The sequence below is a fragment of the Podarcis vaucheri genome (genome assembly GCF_965113315.1).
Source record: "Podarcis vaucheri genome assembly, chromosome: 2".
NCBI lineage: Eukaryota > Metazoa > Chordata > Lepidosauria > Squamata > Lacertidae > Podarcis > Podarcis vaucheri.
Genome location: NC_138760.1, coordinates 83,807,117 through 83,835,055, shown reverse-complemented (window position 1 = coordinate 83,835,055; position 27,939 = coordinate 83,807,117). Strand labels below are relative to the sequence as shown.

The 27,939-nt window shown below is 45.0% G+C and overlaps 2 protein-coding genes across 12 annotated transcripts in view; one reads left to right on the top strand and one right to left on the bottom strand.

Moving 5' to 3' along the window:
* The window catches only part of CFAP92 (cilia and flagella associated protein 92 (putative)), a 54,266-nt gene extending 44,452 nt beyond the window's left edge, over window positions 1–9,814 (bottom strand). The window contains exons 1-4 of one of the 4 annotated variants that reach the window (XM_082211857.1): window positions 9,189–9,814; window positions 6,412–6,671; window positions 5,285–5,478; window positions 2,077–2,139 (exon numbers count right to left, since the gene is read on the bottom strand). In XM_082211857.1, coding sequence (XP_082067983.1) covers window positions 2,077–2,139; window positions 5,285–5,478; window positions 6,412–6,671; window positions 9,189–9,205 — 534 coding nt within the window. In that variant the 5' untranslated portion in view covers window positions 9,206–9,814. Of the gene's footprint in view, window positions 1–2,076; window positions 2,140–5,284; window positions 5,479–6,407; window positions 6,672–9,188 lie in introns of those variants that run through there. The other 3 variants (XM_082211855.1, XM_082211856.1, XM_082211858.1) reach the window with 3 other exon arrangements.
* An 11,665-nt stretch (window positions 9,815–21,479) lies between these two features.
* Window positions 21,480–27,939, top strand: part of EFCC1 (EF-hand and coiled-coil domain containing 1) — a 71,226-nt gene continuing 64,766 nt past the window's right edge. Inside the window, exons 1-2 of one of the 8 annotated variants that reach the window (XM_082211939.1) lie at window positions 21,480–22,765; window positions 26,056–26,465. In XM_082211939.1, the coding sequence (XP_082068065.1) occupies window positions 21,953–22,765; window positions 26,056–26,465 (1,223 nt within the window). In that variant the 5' untranslated portion in view covers window positions 21,480–21,952. The remainder of the gene's footprint in view (window positions 22,766–26,055; window positions 26,466–27,939) is intronic. The other 7 variants (XM_082211942.1, XM_082211941.1, XM_082211937.1 and 4 more) reach the window with 7 other exon arrangements.

Sequence of the window (27,939 nt, the reverse complement as noted above, 5' to 3'; positions counted from 1 at the left end):
TTTATTTTACCCTCCAATTGCTCCACTCTATCCCCCATTTTCCCACATTATGTCTCTGGGCTCCATGTGCCACAGAAGCACACAAAGGAAGAGAGAGTGGTCAAAGTTGTTAAAGGCCTGGCCTTTGCTTTCCTGCATGAGGGCAGCCCAATTTGCCTTTTTTAAAAAAGGGGGGGCTGGGACAAAAAGGGACTTCAGCATCATAAGCAGGGAGTTGTTGTGGGTCAGTGGAGTGTGGCGGAAGAAGACCTGTAGCGGGGGGAGTAACAGAAGCCAAGAAGCATTTTTACCTATTGTCAGCATCAGTATCCTAGAGCTTTAGGGTAGGAGAATTTTTATCTCTTTGCCTCCGCTGCAGTCCTGAATTTGACTAGGCCTACCTTGCATTGCAAAAAGAGGTCTTACTGAACCAAACGGGTCCTTTTCTATATTGTAAATTGCAGGTTTGGGAAGGGAGCCAGTTTGGATTGAGACCACAGTGGGAGGCCAGAGAGTTAAAGGCCCTTTATGCCCTATGTCCTAACCTGGATCAGTCCTCAAGTTATGAAAATTTCCTTTCCAAAAAAGGAAAAGGGCCCTATTTGATTCAATGGGATATCACCATCAGGAGCATATGAGTGAGATCCTCGATTTTCCAGGTTGGGGGTAGGAGGGGGGCAGTGTGGAGCAGTGGAGCATTTTATCTTGCATGTGGTTACAACGTGGTGTGGCTTGTCGTTTTGCTGGAATGTGATTGCTGGATTGTGGGGTGTGTTTGATCTTTATGTGAGGAGCATTCCATTGTCCTTTTTAGGGTCAAACAGTGGTTTGGGCCTCAGACTCAACCTCTACCTTGTTTTATGGGAAAACCATTTCACCTTTGTGACTGGGCAATAGCCTTTTGTGACTTGTAGGGCTCTAACAGCAATAATTTTGTGGTGGCGCCCACAATGGTTTTCCCAAACATGCTTACAAGCCACAAAAGCCTGACAACTTTACTGGAGCTTGAAAATATATTGTATGAAACACCAAAACATTAAAAAGAAGAAATAATGAATTTTTAAAAGCATTAGTTATTCCTCCCCTTGCCACCAACTGGAAAGACATAAAACTGCAATATTCTTAACTATTAAAATCCACATTGAGATTGAGCAGGATTTAAAAAATTGAATTCTCTCAAAATATTGAGTCAGATCTTACTATGAAGGTTGTGTTCTGGTGATTTGCCTTCACCCAAAACTATTATTCATAGCCATCCGAAGCTGCCTTATACCTATGAGAAATCCCACTTTTCCTGCTGTGCTCAGATCCTGTGAATTTTATTTTTGCAAAACTAAAGCTGAAGTTCATGGGATCATAATGAGGAAAAGGTACTGGTTTGGATATGCAGGAGAGAGAAAATATATTCTAAGGGGTAGGAGCAAAATACGGTAGAGTCCAAAGTCCAATAGCATTTGCCATCTTATTTCACAAGTTTACCATTTTCTTGCTATATTTGGAGATCAGCTGTAGCAAATGAACAAAGAGACAACATCTTGTTAGAGGGAAGTAGGGAAGAGAAGCATTTTTCAACAGTTCCCTCTGCAGCCTTCTATGCTAATTCCCATGCTATTCCAGACGATACTCCAACCCTCTGGAGCAGCCTCTCAGGAGCGAAAGAGGAAGGGGAAATCGGCAAGTCACCTTTGCTCCCCACTTTCCTCCAGGGAATAGTCCTATATAGTACACAGTGATATCATTATGATTTCATTATTGCCTGACGAGAGCCTTTGGCAATAGGTATTGTGTGATGTCATAACAAAACGCTATCATTAAGAAAGCAATGTTCATAAGAGAAACTACAGCACTCTCTAGTCTCACTGCCAATAGCCAAATATAATCAGCAATTCCTTGGAATGGAACATGGTGCTGGCCACATCTTTCTAGTTCAGCATCAATGGAACAGTTGTGATTAAATGGCGCCACCATATAAGAGAGTGTTCTGCCACAGTCCTTAAGCGCACGCCAACAGGATAGCAAGCTCCTACATTCTCCACCTCAGATTTAGCAGGCATAAACTCATTTCTAGAGCTGTCTTACAATCTTATACGCACTCACTGAAATATGCAGCGCGGATGCCTTTTTCGACTTGGGCCGCTCACTGTCTTTTGGAGTCCCTGGCTGATATAGTGAATAGGAAGAAAGAAGCAAGAGCAAAGGAAAGGAAGAGACAGGGGAAATGTAAAAATGTAAAGAGGTACAGCAGCATGTTTCAGTTATGCATCTCGTACAAACTACACTACAAGAGCTTTCCCTTCCCAACAACACCCCTCCAAAGCATTCACCACTCTAATCTTTCCCAAAACCTATATGGCCTGTACGGATTCTCCCAAAGCCTCCCAGAGTGGCTGGAGCTGCTCAGAGTGGCTGGGGAAACCCAGTAGGATGGGTGGGGTATTATTATTATTATTATTATTATTATTATTATTATTATTATTATCATCATCCCAATTTCTTGTGTCAACTGTTTCCCACCATCCAGACTGCTGCCCCTGCTTCACAATCCCTGCTCCCCCTTTTCTCCGTTCTCTCCCTCCCCTACTCAGGCTCTCCAAGCTCTCTTTATTACAATATAATTTGGGGAAGGGAGGGGAGGGAAGGAGAGGAAGGACAGCACCGCACAATCATTGCTGTATCCCCAGCACAGGAACTATTGTGACACATGCATGCAGAATTAAAAGAAGCAGCTGCTACTAATTTCTTAAACTGCACAGGAGCCACCACCTGAATGGATTAGGGAAGTGGTGTTCCTCTCACAATCAGGTTTGCAAACCACCGAAAAGGCAGAGTCAATAGTAGTGATTTACAAACCCAATTATGAGAGAAATAACACTTCCCTTTTAAAAAGGAAAGCTTTACTTTTGTTCTGATTTTAAACATCAAGAATGGCAGGAGTTAAAATTGGATAGCAGGTGTGAGAATCCCACAGGAAAATGGGTTTCAGAGATCTGTGATAGTATCTCTTGAGGTCTTTTATCAAAGCTTTAAAACAGCTTTGAGGGGAGAAAACTGTAGTATGAGAATGCACTGAAGAGGAGGGTGCCCCCTGAAGCTGCTTTTAGCAATGGGGGATGGGCACGTACCACACGAAGTGCACATCTCATTTCCTCAGCAGCACTCATAGCAGCCAAAGGAGGGATATCCACTGTGGAAACACCGTGGCGGAAAACGTCAAGCTTTCAATACTGCAGTCCGTCAGGCCTCTCCACTGACCTGCAGCCGCTTTTAGTTTGTTCTCAGTGGTCAAAAAAAGCCTATCCAACCAGACTGCCTTGCACAATCCAGGAAATGGATAGCAACACTGTCAGATGTTGCCTAACTCCTGTCAGCCTCAGTTGGGATAATGGGAGTGATAGTCTAGCAACATCTGGAAGGCCACAGGAAATACATAACATTGTGAGCTGGGAGTGGGAACGAAGGTGGGCACCTACTATTCTCCCACTTAATGGAATTCTCTGTAGTGAATGCCATAGTGATAAAATACAAACCATCTTGATTGCAGGAATAATTTTTAAGTCAAACAACCCCTCATGCAACAGCTTCCCTTCCAAACACCCCAATTCTATAATTACACCTGCATAATCTGCCTACCCATCTTTTCCTGTGTGAAATCAGAAAGATTAAGCCTCCTAAAATCCAAGCAGACGCAGCAAGTTACCAACAAAAAATGTACTTGACAAGAATACTTACTTTTTCAAAATAATTTCAACCTTCAATCTAAAAACTTTGTTTTATTTACTAGAAAAATGTTTGGAAACTGTGTGGGTTTAGAAACAGGGGGGTGTCACCACTTTTACTCCAATTGTTCAGGCTGTGGTAGCTCTGTGATTCTTATTCTGAGCCGAGTAGTCTGTAAACCACAGCAAGCAGCTCCCCCTTCCCAAATTTCATATGAATAGGATGACTGCATAAATCAGGCATCCCCAAACTCAGCCCTCCAGATGTTTTGGGACAACATCCCCAACCACTGGTCCTGTTAGCTAGGGATGATGGGAGTTGTACTCCCAAAACATCTGGAGGGCCGAGTTTGGGGTTGCCTGGCATAAATGTTATGGGGAATATAGTTATGCTTTAAAACTGCAGAATTGAATAATTGGCAGCAGCCTCCCCAACCAGATGCCCTTCATATGTTTTGTACTAAAACTCCTATGAGCCCTGTGCCAGCTGGGGCAGATGAAAATCATAGTCCTAAACACCTGGAAAGCACCAGGTTGACGAAGGCTGCTCAACGGAGTTCAGTCCTTGCCTAAGTATACAGACACTCCAAAATCAGAATACCATTTGTATCAGCGTGGAAAAGCACTATTTGAAATTAATGGCTATTATTTCTAAAACTGCTTAAATTGCTAGGTTGGTATCTAACTTCTTCAGAATCCATAGATTACTTGCACATGTTCCAGCTGAAAAACAAGAGTTAAAACTAGAGAACAGGCCAGGAAGTGGCCTGTGAAGGCTGTGTCAGGTTTCTGCCTGTTCAGGGGCAGAGTGATTCTTATATAAGACACCCTAAGCTTCCTGAAGGAGGAGTAGGAAAGATGTGTAACAAACAAACACAGCTGAACTTTTCAAGAAACAAATCATAATCTCCTCTCGCTGCATATCAACAGTAACATAGGACGCTGTCTGATGCCAGGAGCAAATATTTGTCTATGTAGCCTATCCAGCCCAGGGAGTGGGAACTTGTGGTCTCTAGATGTTGCTGGAATTCAGCCCTTACCACTGGCTACTATGCTAGCTAGGGCTGCTGGGAATTTGAGTCAACAACATGTGGAGGGTCACAGGTGGCTTTCCAGGGTCTCAAGTAAAGACATCAGGGAAACTACCTGGAACTTTCTGCATGCAGATCATGTGCTTTACCACTGAGCCAAGTTTCTGAAACTAGCTGAAAACTAGTCAACAATAAGTGACCTGGATCTACTGAACCCCCTGAAGTTAGTGGGAAACAGATTCAGAAGAGACACATGGGAACAGATGCTAGGTTCACCTGATAAGATATAGTCCAGGTTATTGTCATATGTACTGAAGCTGGAGACAAAGAAAATAACTTTCGGAATATCTACTGACAATCAGGGCTGTATTTTGTACATAAACATTTGCTATAAGTTGTTTTATAGAAACCTCAGAAGAACACAGAGTAAGTATTTCAAAAATCCTTTGAAACCAGTCTGGAATCGAAGGAGACCAACCATATAGGATTAAATTGCTATGCAGTAACCCCTTTCCTCAGATTTCAGTAATATTAGTAAATGTTGCTTGTTCTTCTTACCTTAGATTCTGATTCCAGAAACAGTTTAGCCACTGGACCAAATAGCACCAAATCTAATTTTCGGGGTTCAACATCATCGGGCAGAAGAAAATATTCAATATGATAAAAACGATGCATTTTTGGAATATACATGTCTCTCATTTTAGATGCTGTTCTTGAAATATCTTGTCTAGAGGCCATCGCAGGCTTATTTGCTAGAAAAATACCCCAAGAGAAATTGGAAGTAGGAAGAGAATCCAACTGTTACAAAATACCATTTTCCACATTTTATGTAAACAAATCTTTCCAAGAATCTTATTTTTCTCACACACATATGAACACACACATCTTCAGCAGAGCTGTTGGGGTCCCTGCTAGGATCTGGCCTTCATTTCTAGTGGAAGTTGTACATTCAGTTTAGCTCCCTGGCAAAACCAGTAACTCTCTTCCCAAAATCCTTTCTCAAAGGTAGTTCCCAAGCTGAGCAGGAGCATTAGTTCCTAAATTCTGTAGGCATGATACACGATAATCGTTCCCAATTCTTCAAACTTCAAGAGTTAGCAAAAACCATTCCAATATAAAGTATTTATCTACACCAGCCACAAGCCTAACCTAATTTTTCCTTTCCAGAAGGAAAACATGTTAAGCAAGTTGCTGAAAAACAACAGTCTTGTGGTACTATGACTGTGAGAATGTGTAAGGAAGCCCACACTATTGGAAGATGCTAAAGGAACAAGAGAGTGGCAGCTACAAAGGGCCAAATCAGGACCAGGAAGGTGTTAACAGAGCATGATGCTCCATAATGGAGGGATCCATACCTTAAACTATTAAGACAAGAGAACACATGAACTAAAAATTATGCCAGTTTCAGGGTCACAAATATACAAGACTTGGGGCAATCAGCCCAGTCACACAATATGCCAACGTGTGGGCACTGACAAGAACTCAAAAATAGTAGGTACTCTGCATCACTACCAACTGTGAGACAACCAGCATTGTAACCATTGGGCAATGCAGAACAAGGCTTTTACCTAACTATTGGGGGGATGAAACAGGTTTTTTTTGGTGGGGGGCAATTTTCTCCTTAATATTTTGGGACAACATCTTCTGAAAGGAATGAAAAGGACTGATAAATGTAATTTACCTACTTGGAGCTACAACTGGAACAGCCAGCGAGACTGAGAATGTGCAGTTAATCCGGTGCTCAGAATCAAGCCCTTCACTTCTCATGGATTGAGAGCATGTTGTGCTTTCATCTTCAGGGGTAGGGTGACCACCCTCACCTGCCTCTGGGCTTTCAGTTCCAAAGGTGCTGTCCGAACGCACGGTGTTAACTGACCCTTTTGACTCAACTGGCTCACACTCATCCTCATCTTGCTCCTCAACATCTGGCAGTCTACTTGCCATCCTGTGATAGAATTAAAATTATTAGTTCTTTGGACTTCCAATTCCTTCTGTTCTGTTTTAGTTCCCAGAATTGAGTGTTCCGGTTTGCGAACATTTTTTGGAAGCAGAACGTCAAATACAGCTTCTAATTGAGTGCAGAAAGCTTCTGCAGCCAATCGGAAGCTGCGCCTTGGTTTCTGAATGTTATCGGAAGTCGAATGGACTTCTGGAATGAATTACATTTGAGAACCAAGGTACGATTGTAATTTATACAGTGATTTAGTAAGCACTTCAAATACTTCAGATACATTATGAAAGGGCAAATTCACATATGCATAATCATCACTTGATAGGCACAACATCAAGTGATGAGTTGCACACCTGAAATTGCCAAATCTAACAAGACTACCTCAGGCACATTGTTATTTCTGTGCCAAATCTAACAAGACTACCTCAGGCACATTGTTATTTCTGTGCTCACACATTCAACTGGGGCTCAAGAGATTATAACCAACTGAGTGATGAGATGAGAAACCAATTAGCATGTGATTCAGCCACCGGTTAGTTATCCTTAAACTTGTAAAGTAGAATTATAAATAGCCACTCATCTGGTCACCTGTGGCAAGCAACAATTGTCTCCTGGCAGCCAAAAAGGAAAGCATTTGTAGTTTGGTAGATAATTATTTTCTTCTCCAAGGCTATAAACATACCAGAAATGGCCAATATTTATAGGTGGGCATTCTGGCCATCTAGCAAACATTTATGTGGGCTAGAATGGAGATGTTGCAGTAAGATACACCAGAGTTAGTCCCACAGATCCAAGGGCAAGCCTTCTGAAGCTAAGTTGGTCTAGGCCTGATCTTGAGAGATCACCTGAGAACCCTCTGACCACCACTACCTTGAGTTCCAGGAAGGAAGGAAGGAGCAGAAATGTAACCAACAGTTTAAACAAAATATTGCACACAGAACACTAAAGCTAAGAGAGGGAGTTTGCTTAAGGCTGCTTTCAGAATGAGCTGAGATTTGACACTAGGACTTCGTGCCTCATAGCTTACAATTAATCACTATGCTACTCCACCCTCTCTAATGTTGACTGAGAAATATGCCAATCTGATGAAGACTTATCACTTCTCCCACAAGATCTGTGGAAGCTGAATTGAAGGGAAAATGGGTGGGTGGGAAAACGAACACCCAGGCAGTCACAGGCAAAAGAAATAACATGGAATAACCAATGGATGAGCACCCCAAACCAATGATGGAAATGTGCATATAAAAGCAAGCTTCCTTTCACAGTCCCCACTACACCCAAAAGGGTGTCATGTATATGATTCCCATGGCTGTATCGTACTTAGCTTTCCCACCGTGTGCATTAAACACACAATAAACACATTGCCTAATTTAAAACCGAAACCATCACACTCCCAATATGCAAACTAGGCAAATAACACTGCCTAGTTAGATGGGAGAATTAGTACCACATTAAATGCATGGGGCGGAGAGAGCACAGACATCTGCTCAGCTTTGCCATTTTGAAGACTGATTTAGGTGCTACCCCCATCTGTAGCTTTGTCTCCTGTGGAAGCTACAAGTGGTGAATGCAATATTGAAAAGCTCTTTATCAGATGTACAGCCACTAGCCTGTAAAGCAGCATCTGCCTTGCAACCTTGCATACCACCTGTTGGCAGGGGCGGTGGCAGGCAAATGCTACAAGTGTTCGAAGCTGAAAAAGCACATCGCCAACAGAGAAGAATCTGTACATCTGCAACAACAACAAAAAGCTTGACTGGAATTGAGGACTCCAAAGTAGAAAAAAGATTTCCAGGCAAGCCATTTCTTGGTTATTAGTATGTATGTATGTATGTATGTATGTGTGAACCACCACCATGTCCACATATAAACCAAGAGTAGCCAACATGGTGCCCTTCGGACCAAGGTAGGCAGACCCTGAAGTTTTGGATTACATCACCTATCCCCCCCAATCACTGACTGTGCTGGTGGGAGTTGCAGTGCGACACCTTTGCAGGGCACTACATTGGCTACCTCCCCCCAAATAGGTGGGTTGTCATCTACGGTAATCATGCGTAAGTGTGAATGTCAGCTGGTGCCTGTTGCACTACAATATGGAGATTCATACCTTAACAAAAAGGTGCACTTTCAGGGAGTCTGAATGTATGTGTTGGCAATCCAGCCACTACCTCACAGATAAACTAGAGAACCCAGAGTACTGGGCTTGTCCCAACAAATCAAATGATTTGCTGCTGTTTCAGCTTGGCACTCATTAGTGTGGCCATCAAAGATGAAGGTTAAAGCACAACACATCCTCAATACACTCATATTCAGAAACACACCCTTTCTCTCCTTCAAGAAATCACACTATGTGCACAATCAAGTTTCTCGTTTCCAGGCCCTCTGCAGAGGAACTTATCCTCAAACTCCACAAAGAGGTGTTTTAAAAACCCTAAATACTATAAAAAACAACAACACTCTGCCCTTCCCCCTTTTGTCCCCCTAGGACAACACAAGAGTCCCCGCGTTTACCTCGCCCGACTAGCCATCCCGCCAACCTCGGTGGGCTCGCTCTGGCCTGCAGGCGCGCGGCAACACCAACAAAAGTAAACGCGGCTTAGGCGTGGGCGTTCTCCATTCCATCTCCATCCGCCACTCTGAAAAGAAGTCCCACTCCCGCCCCTTCCAGCGCCGCAAAAGAGCTGCCCCGCGTGCTCGTCGTCCGCTTTGATTGACGATCCTCGGCGTAGGGATCCCGAGAGAAGCACAAGTTGCTAAGGCATTCGTTTGCTCGGCCGCAAGAGGCTTTGCCCGGAAGACCGCTGTTTGCAGAGGCAACAGCTGTGGGTAAACCCCGAGGGGAGCAGAGTAAGTCGTGCAGACGCCAGCGAGGAAGGAGCGCTGGGAGCCCGAGGAGGGTCCCGAGGAAAGGGGCGCCAAACGGCGGGAGCCAGCCCGCAGGCAACACGAAAAGCACGACCTCAAGCAGCAGCCTGGGATGTTGCAGACGCGTTGCTAAAAGGCTGCCCTGCGTAGTTCCACGTGCAACGGACGCGTTCCAAACGACGCTCATGAATGTTCAAGACTGCTGAGAGAACACTCGGAAGCCCCACAGAACTGGGACATACACATGCTTATGATGTGAAAGCATGTTACTTGGTGGAGCTGCCAATGACACCAAATATGCCGTTCCCCATAAATTTCAGTGCCAGGGCCATGCACACTGCATGGCACTCACAGCCACCCATGGTCACAGGGTCAAGCTGGCACTCCTGCACAGTGTCATCAGTTTGTGGGTGCCAGACCTTTTAACCCCTGGGTGCAGCAAATCTTAAAACTATAAACCATTTTAGATTATAAGCCAGTGTGTGACAGATTGTGGGGGGTGGGGAGAGGAGGGCCTCTGCCATCATGAGTAGTACTGCTCATGATGGGCCACAATCCAAGAAAGGTAAAATGGCTGCAAAGATAATGATGTTAAGCCTCCTGGGTGACTTGCTTTGACAGGCTCATTGCTGGGTAATGATGGTTTCTTGATTGCCAGACATCCTTCTTGATATTATATATGCATCAGAATTTGGAGTCGGTGGCTCCCCTGCAGCTTGAGGGAGGGGCAGGGAGAGATGAACATTTCAGCCTGGCCTTAGTTTGAAAAGGTATGCCTTTGGTGGAGGTTACACAAGTTCTCTGGGGATCTGCTGCCTGCTGACAGCATGCTCTGTTTGCATACTTGTAAGTAAATACAGTGGTACCTCTGGTTACGTACTTAATTCATTCCGGAGGTCCATTCTTAACCTGAAACTGTTCTTAACCTGAAACACTGCTGCGCTGCCGGAGCACAATTTCTGTTCTCATCCTGAAGCAAACCCGAGGTATTATTTCTGGCTTAGTCTGTAACCTGAAACGTATGTAACCTGAAGCGTATGTAAGCCGAGGTGCCACTGTATTGCAAAGATGCCAGTATCCAACGTACTCTAAAAGGAAACCAAGCACTCCACTTATCACTCATAAGAGAAAAGTGCATATCAATATCTTTATCTATCACAAGCTATCTTATTATATAGGTAACATTTGGAACATTATTAACCTGACTTTTTCTTTTGCGTCTAGTTTTTTTGCTAAGATCAGCCTTGCTGTAGTAATTAAGCTCTTTTAACTCACTGTGTTGAACTTTTTGAACACTTACATACAGGCCTGGCTAGAACATTGTCTCGACTATGAGCCAGAGAGTACAGTCAACACCCATCATACACACCCCTTTTGATTCTCTCACGTTATTCCCATCTGGATACAAAATCTGCCAAATCCTGCGTAAGGGGTTATGAGATTGGAGAAGAATCCCAGCTGTTAATGGTATGATGAACACCAGTTCTTTTTGGTATCTAGTGCATGGAACATGAGTCATACAATGGGAAGGCTTTGCTCTTGCATTAAATTCTTGAAAGAAGGGGTACTGCAGAAAGAAGGGGTTATGCAGATTACTTAAGAAACATAACAGAGAGTGGGATTCACCTAACATAATCCATCAGTGAAAGCCCTGCAGAAGGACTTCTGCTTGCAAAAGGACTTTCCTCCTTCACTCCTTACCCCTGCCCCCAGATGTCAAAAACATCAGCCTTCCTACAGCATCTTTGGCTGAATTAAGGGGAAATGAGAAGGAGCCATGGGCGTGGTCAGGATTTTTCTTAAGGGGGACAGAAACTCAGCTGTGTATTTTGATTGATTTAGGGGGGCAGCTGCCCCCTCCCTGCCACCCCTTGGCTACGCCCATGGAAGGAGCTATAAAAGTAGTGGGTGACGCTTCTTATGTGGCTTTTCCATAATACAAGCATTGTCAATCACAAACAGCTTAGCAATTCCATGAACTGTTGTTCAAAGGACTTGAAAGAAACAAACATGGCCATGCAAACCTATAATAAATACAACATGGTGGCCGGCTCTCAGAGACTGAATGACATTACTACTAGATTATGACATACAGTACAGCCCTGGTTTATGTCTTCTTGTGTAAACAAGATACTGCGGTCCTTGATGCTGACAGACCACCATGTAAATCCACTGAGATCTATGGTTTGACTAGATAGGAGACAAAAACGATGCTACGTTGCACAATGTACCAGCAAATTAGCAAGGGGGTAAATAAGCAGATCAAGAGGCTCAAAGTCTCTTTATTTGCTCTTTGTGGATAGGAATGCCAGATGCTGTTGATTACTGCAAACTCAAGAGTGGTGGATGAAAGACAATGCAGAGAATCTGAAGCAAAATGAACAAAGTGACCCTGGACAAAGGAACAAACAATGTAGGAAATACTATTTAGCCAGCGACTAAAGCAGGCTCCAGTAAAGTTGCCTACATTGCACTTGCCCTCCCCCCCCCCATCAGCGTCTTGAGGGGCTGGGAGCTGGGGGCACTGTTATACAGTGGTTCCGCTCCTTCCTCCTGGGCCGTGTTCAGAAAGTGGTGGTGGGGGATGAGTGTTCAGACCCCTGGGCTCTCACTTGTGGGGTGCCTCAGGGTTCTGTCCTCTCCCCCATGCTTTTCAACATCTACATGCGGCCGCTGGGAGAGATCATCAGGAGGTTTGGGCTGGGTGTTCATCAGTATGCGGATGACACCCAGCTCTACCTCTCTTTTAAATCAGAACCAGTGAAGGCGGTGAAGGTCCTGTGTGAGTGTCTGGAGGCGATTGGAGGATGGATGGCGGCTAACAGATTGAGGTTGAATCCTGACAAGACAGAAGTACTGTTTTTGGGGGACAGGAGGCAGGCAGGTGTGGAGGATTCCCTGGTCCTGAATGGGGTAACTGTGCCCCTGAAGGACCAGGTGCGCAGCCTGGGAGTCATTTTGGACTCACAGCTGTCCATGGAGGCACAGGTCAAATCTGTGTCCAGGGCAGCTGTTTACCAGCTCCATCTGGTACGTAGGCTGAGACCCTATCTGCCTGCGGACTGTCTCGCCAGAGTGGTGCATGCTCTGGTTATCTCCCGCTTGGACTACTGCAATGCACTCTACGTGGGGCTACCTTTGAAGGTGACTCGGAAACTACAACTAATCCAGAATGCGGCAGCTAGACTGGTGACTGGGAGCGGCCGCCGAGACCATATAACACCGGTCTTGAAAGACCTGCATTGGCTCCCAGTACGTTTCCGAGCACAATTCAAAGTGTTGGTGCTGACCTTTAAAGCCCTAAACGGCCTCGGTCCAGTATACCTGAAGGAGCGTCTCCACCCCCATCAGTCTGCCCGGACGCTGAGGTCCAGCGCCGAGGGCCTTCTGGCGGTTCCCTCATTGCGAGAAGCAAAGCTACAGGGAACCAGGCAGAGGGCCTTCTCGGTAGTGGCGCCCGCCCTGTGGAACGCCCTTCCAGCAGATGTCAAAGCGATAAACAACTACCTGACATTCAGGAGACATCTTAAGGCAGCCCTGTTCAGGGAAGTTTTTAACGTGTGATATTTTACTGTATTTTTGGTTTTTATGGAAGCCGCCCAGAGTGGCTGGGGAGGCCCAGCCAGATGGGCGGGGTATAAATAATAAATTATTATTATTATTATATTATTATTATCTAGGGGAAAAGACATAACTACCTGGAAACAACAGGTTGGTGGAGAGACCTTTCTATGCAACCCATCTGTTACTAAGAAGGTACAGAAACCCTGAAAGCCTACCACAATTGCCAGTGTGGTATAGTGGTTAGAATATTGGAGATGGACAGGGGAGACCCAGGTTCAAATCCCCCCTCAGCCAAAAAGGTCACTGGATGTTCTTGATCTGTTCACTCTCAGCCTACCCTACCTCATACGTTTGCTATGAGGATACAATTGGTGGGACAACTGTGTACATAGCCCTCAGCTCTTTGGAAGAAGAGTTGAAGGAGTCAGATTCCCTTCCTGATATCAAGCAGCCTGTCTGTTGGGAAGCGTATGTATATTATAGCTATAGATTAGTTAAAGCCATAAATAATGGACTTTAACTTTCAGTGTGTCTGTCTTTCAACCGTGTTGGTGATTTCAAGAGCTTAGTAGTATTTGTGTGGCTAAGTCACTGATGGTAAAACCTGAATCCTATTGATGGAGAAAAGGAATCCATTGTCTCCTGTAGCTACTGGTCTTGAAGCCACATCTTAGTTCTGCTGCACATCAGGCAGAATCCGTCTTTTTTAAAATAAGCCTGGTAACAGACAGATTTATTTAATGAAAGTTCTTTAATGTCAAGATTTTCAGCTACAGCTTCCTAGATGCAGCTTCTTAATCCCTTACAATACAGTTCTTTTCATTTGTTTCCACATAAGCAGATTGTTTATCTGCAGTTGCTTTTACGACATTCTAGTATCATCACATTGTTTGGCACCAGCTGTCATATTGTAATAATTATTGCAAAACATTTCCACAGCAGAGAAGTGGCACTCTAGCTAGCAATAGCAGAAACCTTCACAGCAGCTAAATGGTGTTGATGAACTGGTGGTATTTTACCTTTGTGTTACTCAGTCCTGCTCTCAACAGGTCTGTAGGGAGTCACATGGCTTGGCCACCTTTCTACACAATAATACTGCAGTCTTGTCCCCACTTACCTGGGAGTAAACCCTATTAAACTTACTTATCAGTAAACAAGTAAAGGACTGCAGCACAAGAAAGGCTCAAAAGCCCATAACTATGTGACTCTGTGTGGTTAATGTGTTTTTAATTTGTTCAGGAAAGGGGATTTGATGCAGCTAATATGTGCTGGGACAATTGTTAGTATTTATTAGTCCTCTGCTCACAAATGTGACTCAAAGCAGCATACTACACAGTATAAACACTAAAACTAATTACAACAAACAAACCAATAACCCCCCCCCCAAAAAAAACCACCTCCATACAAATAAAAAACAGGTCTTACAGAACCTGCCCCGTCAAAAGAGATACCTTGGTTCTCAGAATTAATCCATTCCGGAAGTCCGTTCCAAAACCAAAGCGTTCCAAAACCAAGGCATGCTTTCCCATAGAAAGTAATGCAAACTATATTAATCTGTTCCAGACTTTTAAAAACAACCCCTAAAACAGCAATTTAAGAATAATTTTACTATCTAACAAGACCATTGATCCATAAAATGAAAGCAATAATCAATCTACTGTGCTATAAAATAAATAAGACAGTATTGTAGATGATAAAAAATTAAATTATTATTTTTTCTTACCTGCTCTGATGATAGTCATTGTTTGGAGGCTTTTATCCATTTCTGCAGTCACACAGTCAATCAATCAGTAGCTGAACTGGCTTCCACACAGTCAGAAAAACAATTTAACTGAAAAAGCCTCAAAAACAAAAACGCAAAATAAATAGCAAAAGCAAAAGTGCCAAACAATCCATTCCGGAAGTCCGTTTGACTTCCCAAATGTTCAAAAACCAAGGCGCAACTTCTGATTGGTGCAGGCGCCCCAGAGACAATAGCCAACAACTGCATCGGACGTTCGGCTTCCGAAAAATGTTCTGAAACTGGAACACTTACTTCTGGGTTTTCTGCGTTTGGGAACCAAGGTGTTTGAGAACCAAGGTACCACTGCAATGGATCTAGAAGTACTTGCAAGGCTATGTAGCTTTAAGTAGCTACAGTGGTACCTCGGCTTACAGACACTTCAGGTTACATACGCTTCAGGTTACAGACTCCGCTAACCCAGAAATAGTACCTCGGGTTAAGAACTTTGTTTCAGGATGAGAACAGAAATCGTGCTCCGGCGGTGCGGCGGCAGCGGGAGGCCCCATTAGCTAAAGTGGTGCTTCAGGTTAAGAACAGTTTCAGGTTAAGAACAGGCTTCCGGAACGAATTAAGTACTTAACGCAAAGTACCACTGTATATGTAAATACATGTAGATACATAGATATAAGCATTGATACTGGACTTGGATTCTTAAATCTCACCTCACCTAGCTATCACTGGGTAGATTTCAGCAGGCTGGCATCTCTACACATAGGTCAGTGTTATATGAGGTGGCTTGCTTCCCATGCTATTTGGCACATCCTCCTCCTTGCAGATAGTTGTGCTAGCATGATTCTTTAAATCATCTGAACCATGTGGAGTCTAGAGACCAGCTTCACATGTGAAGGAACAGCATGCACACAGCATCAATTGCAAGTGACCACCATGGCACCGGCCTTCACTTGGCTACATGAACAAACACACCACCTGCCACCTGTAAAATTAGTGTAGACTTTACCAATAAAGGTAAAGGTAAAGGTACCCCTGCCCGAACGGGCCAGTCTTGACAGACTCTGGGGTTTGTGCGCCCATCTCACATCTATTGGCCGGGGGCCAGCGCTGTCCGGAGACACTTCCGGGTCACGTGGCCAGCGTGACAACGCTGCTCTGGCGAGCCAGAGCCGCACACGGAACGCCGTTTACCTTCCCGCTGGTAAGCGGTACCTATTTATCTACTTGCCCCCGGGGGTGCTTTCGAACTGCTAGGTTGGCAGGCGCTGGGACCGAGCAGCGGGAGCGCACCCCGCCGCGGGGATTCGAACCGCCGACCTTTCGATCGGCAAGCCCTAGGCGCTGAGGCTTTAGCCCACAGCGCCACCCGCGTCCCTGACTTTACCAATACTGCTGTCCAAATTCTGAAAGTCACAGTGTGTTCTCTGACCAATGGGTTACATGCTTTGAGGAATCCGCATTGAAATTAATGAGACTGAAGGTGACTAACACTGATTTCAGTGGATATACTCTCAGCAGGATGCAATCCTAAACCTGGGAGTAAGTCCTATCTAATTAAATGGGGCTAACTTCTGAGCAGACATAGCCAAAATTGCACTGCTAAACAATTGTCTGTTGTTGTTTAGTTGTTTAGTCGTGTTCGACTCTTCATGACCCCATGGACCAGAGCATACCAGGCACTCCTGTCTTCCACTGCCTCCCGCAGTTTGGTCAAACTCATGTTGGTAGCTTCGCGAACACTGTCCTCTGTCGTCCCCTTCTCCTTGTGCCCTCCATCTTTCCCAACATCAGAGTCTTTTCCAGGGAGTCTTCTCTTCTCATGAGGTGGCCAAAGTATTGGAGCCTCAGCTTCACGATCTGTCCTTCCAGTGAGCCCTCAGGGCTGATTTCCTTAAGAATGGAGAGGTTTGATCTTCTTGCAGTCCATGGGACTCTCAAGAGTCTCCTCCAGCACCATAATTCAAAAGCATCAATTCTTTGGCGATCAGCCTTCTTTATGGTCCAGCTCTCACTTCCATACATCACTACTGGGAAAACCATGGCTTTAACTATACGGACCTTTGTTGGCAAGGTGATGTCTCTGCTTTTTAAGATGCTGTCTAGGTTTATCATTGCTGTGGTAAAATTTGCTGTCATTGTCTGATACAGCAAATTCTTCTTGATAAGAGAGGTTAGCCCTAGAAGTGTTGTATCCTCATTTCAGGTACTGCATGATCTAGTAATGGTTCCTAAGGAAAACGTCAACTAGAGATTTGAGTTTTCCAGTTTTGTTGGAGCAGTGACCTGTATGCTATGCAGTTATATTGTCTGCATTGTGCTGAATTATTTCAATTACAGAATAATCGTGTTATGGAATGGAATCTCATGCCCTAGAAATAAGGGGAAAGAAGGACAGAGAATGTATTGTATCTCAAAAGGCTGTATCAGTTTATTTAATTATGGATTGTCATCATGTTGACCTACACTTTTCCTTTTTATCACACTGAATAAAAAGTAAAAGATTTACCTTCAAATTATTCATCCTCTATTCTTCTAAATCAAAAGACCAGCAGATGGGCAGTTAGCAGTTCAACAAAGGCCCAGTGTCCTTCAACACCATTTTAATGCCTTTGTTCCAGTGAGAGAAGCGACCAAGAAACTCAATCACCACTCATGTGGAAACTGCAGGTGTTGTGGTAAAATTTACGCTGACACTTTTATCGCCTGGTAAAGATTTTGTTAGTCTTTAAATCAATTATCTCCACTTGGGGACATTTCACTATTTAAAATAGCTGAGACAAACCAAATGTAATTGTTTCAACATCTGCCCCCCCAGGATCCTTCTGCTGTAATTCTTGCCTGAGAGCCATTTAGTCGACAAATGCAGAAAAACAGATGTAACTTTGCACAGTATTTGGTGGAAAAATTAAAATCAGTGAGGCTTTTCTACTTATTTTTCCTTTTCATATTTAATTATTAAACAAAGGAATAGATTTGACTCAACCTAAAAATGTTGTACAAATCAAGTCAATACAAAAAAGATGTGCAGCCCCCTTAGAGAATTGTTCAGTGTGACATGGATTTTTGTCAGTACCGCCTATTTCCATTTCCTTCCTTGTATCTGCCAACCCAGCCTTTGCAGTTTTCATGGAGTCCTTCTCACGGACCCATCAATGGGTAGGGGCCCATTTGTCCTTAAGGTCTCTTGGCGGTTCAGTTGCTTCCCTCCAAGTCTCCTTCAATTTTCTGCATCAGCTTAAGACACATCTCTTTTACCTCCATTGCTTATTTCCTTTATTACTGGATATTGTGGCTTGAATAGTGTTGAGAGCTATTTGAATGGGATCCTATAGAACAAAATGCCCTTTAAAATATAATAAATAAATAAATAAATCAATACATACATACATACATACATACATGAAGATGGTGGCTGCTGCAGAATAACTTAGTGTAATCGGCCTCCCAATCTCTGTTGAGCATTTTGGGATTCCAGTGGTCTTGGGCTGTGTTTCCGTCAGAAATTGGGCACAGTGGAGACGACAGTGTCTTTCAGCTATATGGTTCTAATTACACATACATGCAGTTGAGTCTACTGTGAGGAGACTTCAGAGCATTTACATCTCAGAAGGACTTGCTTCCTGTTGATGTGAGGCAATATTATCTTTTGCAGAGTCTGACCACAATAGATAATAATGGGTGCAAAAAGGGGACCCAAGCTTCCCACTTACTGAGCTATGCAATAGGCAAGCAGACAATGGGCCCATTTTCCAGATGGATAGACACACAGCTGGCCCAACCATTAGACAGAGTAAAGCAATCACTTCAGGTAGCTGATTCTTGGTGTCCTGAAAGGGCAACAGACTGTTGGTTATTACAGTATTTTGTTATGGTATTTTCACCTTAGGTGTCAAAGCAGCTTGACCTGTATTGGGGTGGGATGAGGTAGGAGGCATCATTTACTGCCTTTCCCTGGACACCAAAACGTATTAGGCCAACCCTGGCTGGAAGGATAGATAGGCCATATAACACAGAACTGAGAAGACCTTTGCTTCAGGCTGTAGTTCACTAGAAGAACATAGGCTTAAAATAGTCCAAGTGCTCAATCATTGGCTTTTGCACCACAGGCAAAAAAGCCAGATAGCCTTGAACCAGTACCTTGGCTTTGATCCTAAAAGAAAGTTTATAATTGTACCACCAGCAATTAATTATTGTTTTCTACAAGCAAATGATGGTCATGCCTCTATGCCTAATCTAGCTCCCAAGGTTGCTGTGGGGATTAAATAAGGAGGGAGAAGAACAAGGTGTATCACCTTAAGCTCCCTAGAGAAACAAGTGAAGTATAAATGCAGTAGAATAAATAAATCTCCAGTTCAGAGCGATGTCACCCTATCAAGCACACCCTGAATGGGTATGGGATACTTGCTAACCTGGTCCCCTTTACACTACATCATAATTCCATCCTTCACTTGATCTTCATGCACCGGCACATGGTTCTGGCATTGTGTTCCCGCACTGCATAAAAATAGTGATATAGTAACACACTGCTGCCATAAATCCACTACGTGTTTGGTTGTTCCCTTGTCATCAGGGATTTAGTAGTAACATTTCCACCCAGTGAATGTAACATGCAGATAGAAATCTGTTAGGAAGATGTTACTAACATTTCCTTTCAGTTTATGGTCCTGTCAACCTACAGGACTCAAGTGCATATGGGAACACAAGGAATTACTCCTGCCATTTTGAGCTGCTGGGGAACGAATGGAGTGGGAGAGCCTAAAAAGTGCTTATGTTATGAATGTGCACATTTCATCATATGAATAGCCAGAAATCTGAATTTTATTGAAGCAGACAGGTCAATGGGCTCCTTTGTTCCTCAGAAACAGTTTGCTGTGGATATTCCCAGACGGATGAAATGAAGTAACTATCCTCAACTTGCTGTGAAAGGACAGTCATTTTAATCAGCAAACATTTATTATACCATAAGCTGCCTGTCCTAATTGGGACGGGAAGCTCAATTTATTGCAACTACTCATGTGAAAGAAAGGGGACAGTTTTAAAATCTGTACAAGCACAACACACATGCTTTCAACCACTTTATGCTTTGCCAAACATTTTGTAGGGTTAAGGGGCAAGTTACTTCATCAGTGAAATATTTCTGCCTTCACAGCTTTTTCAAAAACATGTTGATTTGAAGCAAGGTACTTTTAATTATATGCTGTGGTGGAGCAAATAAACATCTTTTAGAAGTTATAACCAGCAAATCGTAAGATGCATAATTATTTTTAACCAGAAGTCCATGAAATCCACAACATAATGCAGAAGAACTGCAGCAAGAAACAACAGCGTGACAGCAAGATGTTTGAAAGTGTTTGGCTACATGTAAACATCTGAAAGCCTGTCTCCATCCCTACCAACCTTCGGGTACTGATATTTCCAGGGGTGGGGGCTCTCTTGGTAGTTTCACCACCCTCAGAAGTGCCGGGAAGTGCCTGGGGAGCACTTTTCCTGTGGCTGCCCCTAAATTGCTGAACTCTCTTCCCAAAAAGGTGTGTCTAGCATCCTCCTTGCAAAGCTGAAGATGCATTTATTTACCCTGGTCTGTGACAGTTAAAGTAATTTGTTTAGTTGGACCCACTCCTTTTATACGGTTCTGTTCCATCTGGCACTGTTTTACATGTTTTATTATGGCAACGGTGTTACCAGTTTTTATAATTATACACTCTGTTGTTGAATCCTATCTGGGACCTTATGGTGAAGAGCAGGTAACAAATAAATAAATGCCCAAGTAGTTTCGTTGTCTTCCGGGAGTCAGTTCAGCTTTGTGAAATGTTAAACATACAGTGCAATCCTATGCATGTCTACTCCAAAGAGAGTCCCCTTAGGTCCACTGAGCTTGACTGCCATGTAGGTGATTGTATATATGACTGTCGCCTTATGTGCCTTGGAAAATGGGCCCGTAACATTTCTGTTCCTAGTGACAGCTTGATTATTGAAACTTTATGAAGTTAGAAATGAACACTGAGACCAGCGCAAATGCAATAAAATAATAATTAAATAATGAGCTATTTGCTGACAAAACCCAGGAATGAATAAGCTGAGTCATTTACTTTCATCCTTCAGCAAAAACATAGTTGAATTTATTACTGTTGCTCTTGAGTGGTGCTACTATAACAAAAGTTCTGTAAACGCTCCCATTTTAAAGTCCTGTTTCTGAAGATTAATTCTACTGAAACAAATTGCTTCAGGTTGACAATAGTGGGAATGTTTTCAGAATGAATAGGCTATTTTAAAGGCTCAGCTAATTAGGAGACTGAGATTTACCAGTTTCAAGTGCATTTTTAAATTGCCTGATCACTATTTATTTTTCCAATTGCATTTGGCTGGCCTTGGTGTTAATTTCTAACTTCACCCCCCCCAAAAAAAAAGACTTAAGGGGGAGGTATTTCACGCGCAAGTACAGATGTGGGAAGATCCGAAAACTGCTGTCAGTCTCATGTGCAAAAAGTTTGCAGAGTTTATTGATCTGAATCAGGTGCACGGCAAGCTTCTATGCTTGCAAGTTTAGAGTTATGTGGTGGATACTGCTTTTTAATAATCACAACTCTTTTTTTTATTTGAAAGAAAAACAAACGTTTAGCCAGAAGTATGAAGGGCTCGGCTTGAGTAAACAAGTTGTTTACTGCTAAATACCCGCTTTCTGTGCTCCGGGGCGGGGTGGGGCAGGTACTTGACTGTAGTAGAAAAAAGTGGTGGGGAGATCCGCAGCTCTTAAATCCAAATTTTGCTGCCCCGACGTGCTTTCTGATATCTGATCCCCAAAGTTTCTCGAGGCTGCTGTTGCTCATGTGATGTTAGTTGGGGTTTTTTTTGCTTTGCTTTGATGCCTAGCGGTTTTTATCATGCCTAGAGCCGTTTAGCAGGCCGGCAGGCGTGGTGCTGGTTGCTATTATAAACATCTAGCAAAGCAGGAGGGAGGCGCCTTCTCGTTTCGCCGGGGAGGGGCGGAGCGAGGCAGGAGGCGTGGCCCGGGGATTTCTGCCCGTCCCGAGCCGGGGAACTCGATTGCGAGCGGGAAGCATGGTCGGAGGGAGCGGCGAGCAGAGTTGCGAGGAGGCGGCGGCGCGCCAGGATGGAGCCGTCTGATGGCTGGGATCCCTACGGCCGCCCGGCCCGCCGGACCCAGTGGCTGGTCAGCGCCCTGGCATACCACTACGGTCTGGACCGGGGCGTGGAGAACGAAATCGTGGTGCTGGCCACGGGCTTGGACCAGTACTTGCAAGAGATCTTCCACCACCTGGACTGCGAGGCCGAAGGCAGGATCCCCGGCGAGGACTTCCGCACCCTGTGCGGGGTGCTGGGGCTGCAGGGGGACGAGGCGGCCGCCGACCCGGAGGAATGCGCCGGCCTCTGCGAGGACGTCGCCCCGGAGCTGACTTTCCGCCAGTTCCACGCCAAGCTGTGCGGCTACTTCAGCGCCAAGGCCGGCTGCCCCGCCACGGGCCGGGGCGTCGCGGGGGTGGCGCGGCTGCCGGCCGGCAAGGAGAGCGAGCACATCGAGACCCAGATCCGGCTCCGCAGCCCGCTGCGCCGCCGCCGGGAGAAAGAGGCGGGGGCCGGGGGCGGGCCGTCGAGCAAGAAAGAGGGCGCGGGCCGTCGGAGCAGCAGCAGCAGCAACGCCAGGGGGTCTGCTTCCCCCTCGTGCACCTCCTCGCCGTCGTCCTCGTCGTCCTCTCCGCCACCTTCTCCCCCCGGGCCCGGCTCGGATCGCCGGCTGGTGCCGTCGGGCTCGTGCTCCCGGGAGTGCTACGAGGAGATCGTGGCCTTGGAGCAGGCGGAGGACCGCATCGTCAAGCTGGAGGACGAGAACGCCAGCCTGCGCGAGTTGGTGGAGGACATGAGGGCGGCTCTGCAAAGCAGCGACGCCCGGTGCTTGGCGCTGCAGGTGAGAGGGCCGGAGGGGGGACTCTGTCCAAGCGTGGGCCCACTTCGTTGGAATTGTGGACACGTGCAAAAAAAGAGCCTTTCTCGCAGCACCCTGTAAAGTTTCATCAAATAGTTTTCAGGTAGTTTAAGGCAGTGTTTCCCAACCTTTTTTGGGCAAAGGCACACTTGTTTGAAGAAAAAAATCTCGCGGCACACGACCATTACAGCCCCGTGACGTCAGCGCGCAGCGTCACGCCAGGAGGGACTCACGAAAGTGAAAGTTTTCAATTTTTTGCCCTCCCCCTTGCCGGGGAACCTCCAAGCTTTGGGGGTGGGGGGGGAGGAGGCAGTGCAGCAAAGCGAGGGACTGAGGGACGGCGGCAGCTGAGGCGGCGACGGCTGTTGTGGTGGAGGCGGCGATAGCGGGCGGAGGAGGGGGCGGCGGCGGGGTCGAGGTGGCCGGCGGCGGCGGGGGAGGCGGCGGCGGGTGGAGCAGGAGGGCGGCCGAGGCCGGTGAGGGAGTAGGGTTGCCCGGGGCTTGAGGAGCCGTCGCCGGGAGTTGCTGCTGCTGTTGTTGCTGCTGCTGCCCGGACATGCCGGCCGCCTCCTCGTCCGCTGTCTCGCGCTCCTCCCTTTTGCACGCGCTGCCCCGCCGCCGCCCCATTGGCTGGGTCCTGTCAGCCGATCTTCCTGTGTGTGTGTGTGAGGGGAGAATGGAGAGAGAAACCTCGGCACCACCACCGCGGAGCCGTCCCCGGCTCGACGCGGATCCTCGCCGCCGCCGCTTCTCACCGCCCGACTCACCCGCCTCCCTCCCACGGCACACCAGCCAACCTCTCACGGCACACTAGTGTGCCGCGGAACACTGGTTGGGAAACACTGGTTTAAGGACTGTTACATCGACAGCGCGCGGCCCTCTAGGGCTCTCTGGGCGTGGAAAATCTCCCCAGGCCACGCCTCCTCCACAGGCACGCCCACCCAAGGCCACGCCCCAAAGCAGTGTCAAATTCCACCTTCTACTCTGACTTCTCTTCAGATCTTATAGATCACCTTTTACTAATTCCCCCTTTTCTTGAGTGTTTTTACCTGAATGAAATGTGTCCTTGATTCTGAATAATGGTTCTTTTGGTTGCTTGGAGGAAGGAAAGAGATATGGATATGGGGGTGGGTGTAGAAACTAGCCCACCAAACAGAAGTAAACTTTTCATTTCTTGCTTCATGTGCTTTGGTCTCTGGTCCTGCCCAGCACTATCATGTGGCTGCCAGAAGGTTGTCTAGATGGGAAGGAGCCCCTTGATGTGAATGGAGTTCAGAGTTCTGGCACAGGTGGTGGAGCAAATTTGTTTTTTTGTTGCCCAGAGGGCGGGACCTGGAGGGAAAGGCCACCAATTAAAAGAAAATGGATTTTGACTAAACATGAGGAATAACTTTCACTCTGTAGCACTTGTCGCTGCTGTCACTCTCCACAAGTTTTCCTCATCTTCTCCTTCCCCAGCCATAAATACTCACCAGAATTACTACCAAATCTGACTCTGCTATGCATCAGGTCCCTCACCTGCAGACATCTCTGAGAAGGTGTAATCCCACTCTGTGATAACACAAGGCCTTATTACCGGGAGCCCCCACTTTGTGGAGCTTCCTACCCAGGGAGGGCCCTCTGGCGTCCATGTTTCCTCCTCTTTTTCATATCAAAATCGTCCCCTTTCATAAACATGTTTTGTTGTGTGCGTGTGTGAGCACACTTTGAATTTGCTTTAAAAAAGACCCACTGTGCCATTTTTGCTGTTTTTTTTATAAGTGATGATAGGTTGGAGCAACTCTTTTGAAAATGGAATATAATTGTTTTAAATAACATTTTAAACTCCTGCCTGTGCAACATGGCTTCCTTCTTCCCTCCCCACATGCACCCCCAGCTCTGTCCCAGAGGGTCCTCCAACTCCCTGGAGCAGATTGTGAGGAGCTCCACTGCACAGGCCAAAGCCTATTCTCATGCATGGACACCACTGGATATAGCCCAATAAAAATAAATAGTCATAAAAGCAGCTTTATCCTGTACTGATGTGTGGGTATATTTACCTTGAAAAGGTAAACATAAATACAAATTCAAAACAACTTAAGTTTGTGTTCATAGTGATGATACAGTCTGCACTTCTACATTTGGTGCAACAAATCATAGTATGGGTAGCCTGATGCACTTCTGAATTTCTGGCAAGCTATTACATCATAGTGTTTGTGACTTTATGAGAGTCAAAGATACACAGAATACACTCTCAATTGTGTGTTCTGCATGTTTGTTCTTGTATGGCTTCTAATGTGTTCATTGCTTAGCATGCTTCATAATGACCAACCTCAAAAATTGGTTTTAGTATCATTCTCCTAAGAGCCTAAGACCCTCTTGTTCACAGGTGTATGCCTTGATCAGTTCTTGTATTACAAGGAAGCCGCCCCATGCATTGGAATGGAGCTGGGGAGGGAAAATTTGAGTACAGTAAGCCCACAACTTACACACTTAACTACAGGACATTCAGCTTTGCACACTTGACTCTTTTTTGTAATTTGTTTAAAAATAATAATAATTGGTGGCAGGCGTCGGGGGGGGGGAGACTTTGGCAATCCCACCCACCACTGAACCCAATATTTTTTGACCATATGTGATTTTGGCTTTAGGTGCGATCCCCGAAATGTGTCCCTGTGTAAGTTGCGGGCTGACTGTATTATATTAATGTAAGAAAACCTAATGTACGGTAGTCACAGGTTTGTGCATGGGTGGCTATAGGAAGGAACGTAAAATGGCAGCAGTTTGCTTTCCAGCCTGTAACCATCACAAAGCTGTACTGTTTCTGTTCCACTGCAGTTTGGTTTCCACCAAATACTAGGTTATTTGTCTGACTGCCCACTATTTTAATGCTACTGTTTGATGTAAGCTATATAGCATACATTGTTTTTACATTTCATTTACATTAGAAATCAATGTTAAAAGAATCCATTAATTATGTATTGTTTGGGGACTTAAAACAACAGTGATGTTAGCAAATATAGGTCATATTTGTTGACTGATTTCCATTCGTGACCATAGACTAAGATGCAAACTATAGCAATTTCATTTCCTTTTCTTCTTCATTGGAAATTTCTGGCATCTATAGGTCTATGGTTCAGTCTTTGTGGTACTTTAGCCTTGTTTGAGACCTATATGAGCTGGACTTTCTAAAACATCATAGACCAAAAGTGAATTTGAAACAAATCTGCTTGATTAAAGTGTAACTTCTTTCCTTCTAATTTATATTTCTGCCTCTCCCCTGTTGATTGTAGGTAGGATTGTGGAAGAGCCATGCTAACCATAAGAATAATGGGACCTGTTTTATAAGCAACCGGAGACAATTAGCTAACGGTCAGTCCCAGACTTCCAAGTGCCTTCAAAGTGTTCTAAAAGAGGTTGAATTAATCCGAAGTTCTAGGGATGGACAAATTGAAGAAGCAATTAGGTTCAACCAAGAACTGGAAAAAGAACTGAGGAATTCTCACGAAGCTCTGGTTGCCCTGGAAGACTGCAACCGCAGTCTAAAGAGAGAGCAAGTGGAAATGAGGAAAAAGGTTGAAGAAGCACGGTATGCTGTCCTTAACAGCCTTGGAAAAGTAAAGGAACTTGAAGCTAAAGCCCATAAAATGCCACAGCTGCAGATATATATTCAGCAGCTAGAATCAGAGCTACAATATTATAGGTAAGCCTGAAATCGCCAAAAAATAAATATCAGATGCAGTGTATATGTGTGGTTTGCAAACTCAGTTGTAAACGTCTTCTAAAATGTGGTGGGTAAAGAATTGGCCTCTACCTAGTTATTTTCTTAGTAGGGACTCTCAGCAAAGCGTCACTTATCTCCCTTCTAGTTAAGGCCGCAGCAAGCATGATTTAGTGGGAACAGGAAAGGCTATCAAAGAAAAGCCCAACACGCTATTGACAAAAATCAGCAGATGTTAACAATCTAATTTAGGAGACATTATTAATGGTCTTGTGGGAGTTGATGTTTAGAAAAGGCAACATGTAATCTAATGGGAGAGGCTGTTGGGGGGGGGGCAGAAACCACCAGCTGGTTATCATTAAGGGCATCGGTTGCAGGCTGCATTTTAGCTTTATGTGAATATTTGTACAGCGCTACCCATTGGGATTCCTCATGTTTTGGCACTTCATAACTTCTCTTTATGCTGTTATACCAAATATTTTGGGCCACGCTTGAAGAAATTTTCTCCAGGAAGTTAAGAATGGTCATTTATATTGCTGTTTTTTAGGTTAGGCAACAGCTGCTTTGTCAGGATGATCTTCTAAAGTGAACTGCATTTGTGGGTTTGTCCATTTAAAACTAGTTTTAAAACTTGAAACTTAGTTATCGATATATTCACTGATCAAAACGGCAGTACGATGTGATATGTGCTAGCATCTCGTTTTGTATATAGTTGTGAGCAATTATTCCCCCATTTCCCCAGTCATGATGAAAAGAGTTAAGTGATCCTGAGAAAGGGGATCATAACACTACATGGATGTACTATGGAAGCTTATTACAGTGCAATGCTATATGTATGCCTAGTCAGAAGGAAGTCCCATTCAGTTTACTGGGACTTGTTTTCCAGGTAAGTGCATATAGGATTCTTGCTTTAATGACTTGACTTTCTTTGCCTTGCAGAGGTGGGGTGAAAATTTAAGAAGCAGTGAGCCACCTCTGCTTGAATTGTTGAAGGGCTGTGGCTCAGTGGTAGAACGTCTGCTCTGCATGCGGAAGGTCCCAGGTTCAATCCCTGGAATCTCTAGGGTGCCTAAGAAAGATCCTGGCTCCAAACCCTGGAGAGTTGCTGGATGTTAGCGTTCGTAGACAGTGTAGTAATAGATGGACCAATAATTTGATAAGGCAGATTCCAATGTTCCTAAGTAATTTGACATACTAGTATCAAGAAAGCCAGTGTGGTGTAGTGGTTAAGAGCAATGTACTCGTAATCTGGGGAACCGGGTTCGCTTCCCCACTCCTCCACATGCAGCTGCTGGGTGACCTTGGGCCAGTCACACTTCTCTGAAGTCTCTCAGCCCCACTCACCTCACAGAGTGTTTGTTGTGGGGGAGGAAGGGAAAGGAGAATGTTAGCCGCTTTGAGACTCCTTCGGGTAGTGATAAAGCAGGATATCAAACCCAAACTCTTATTTTCTTCT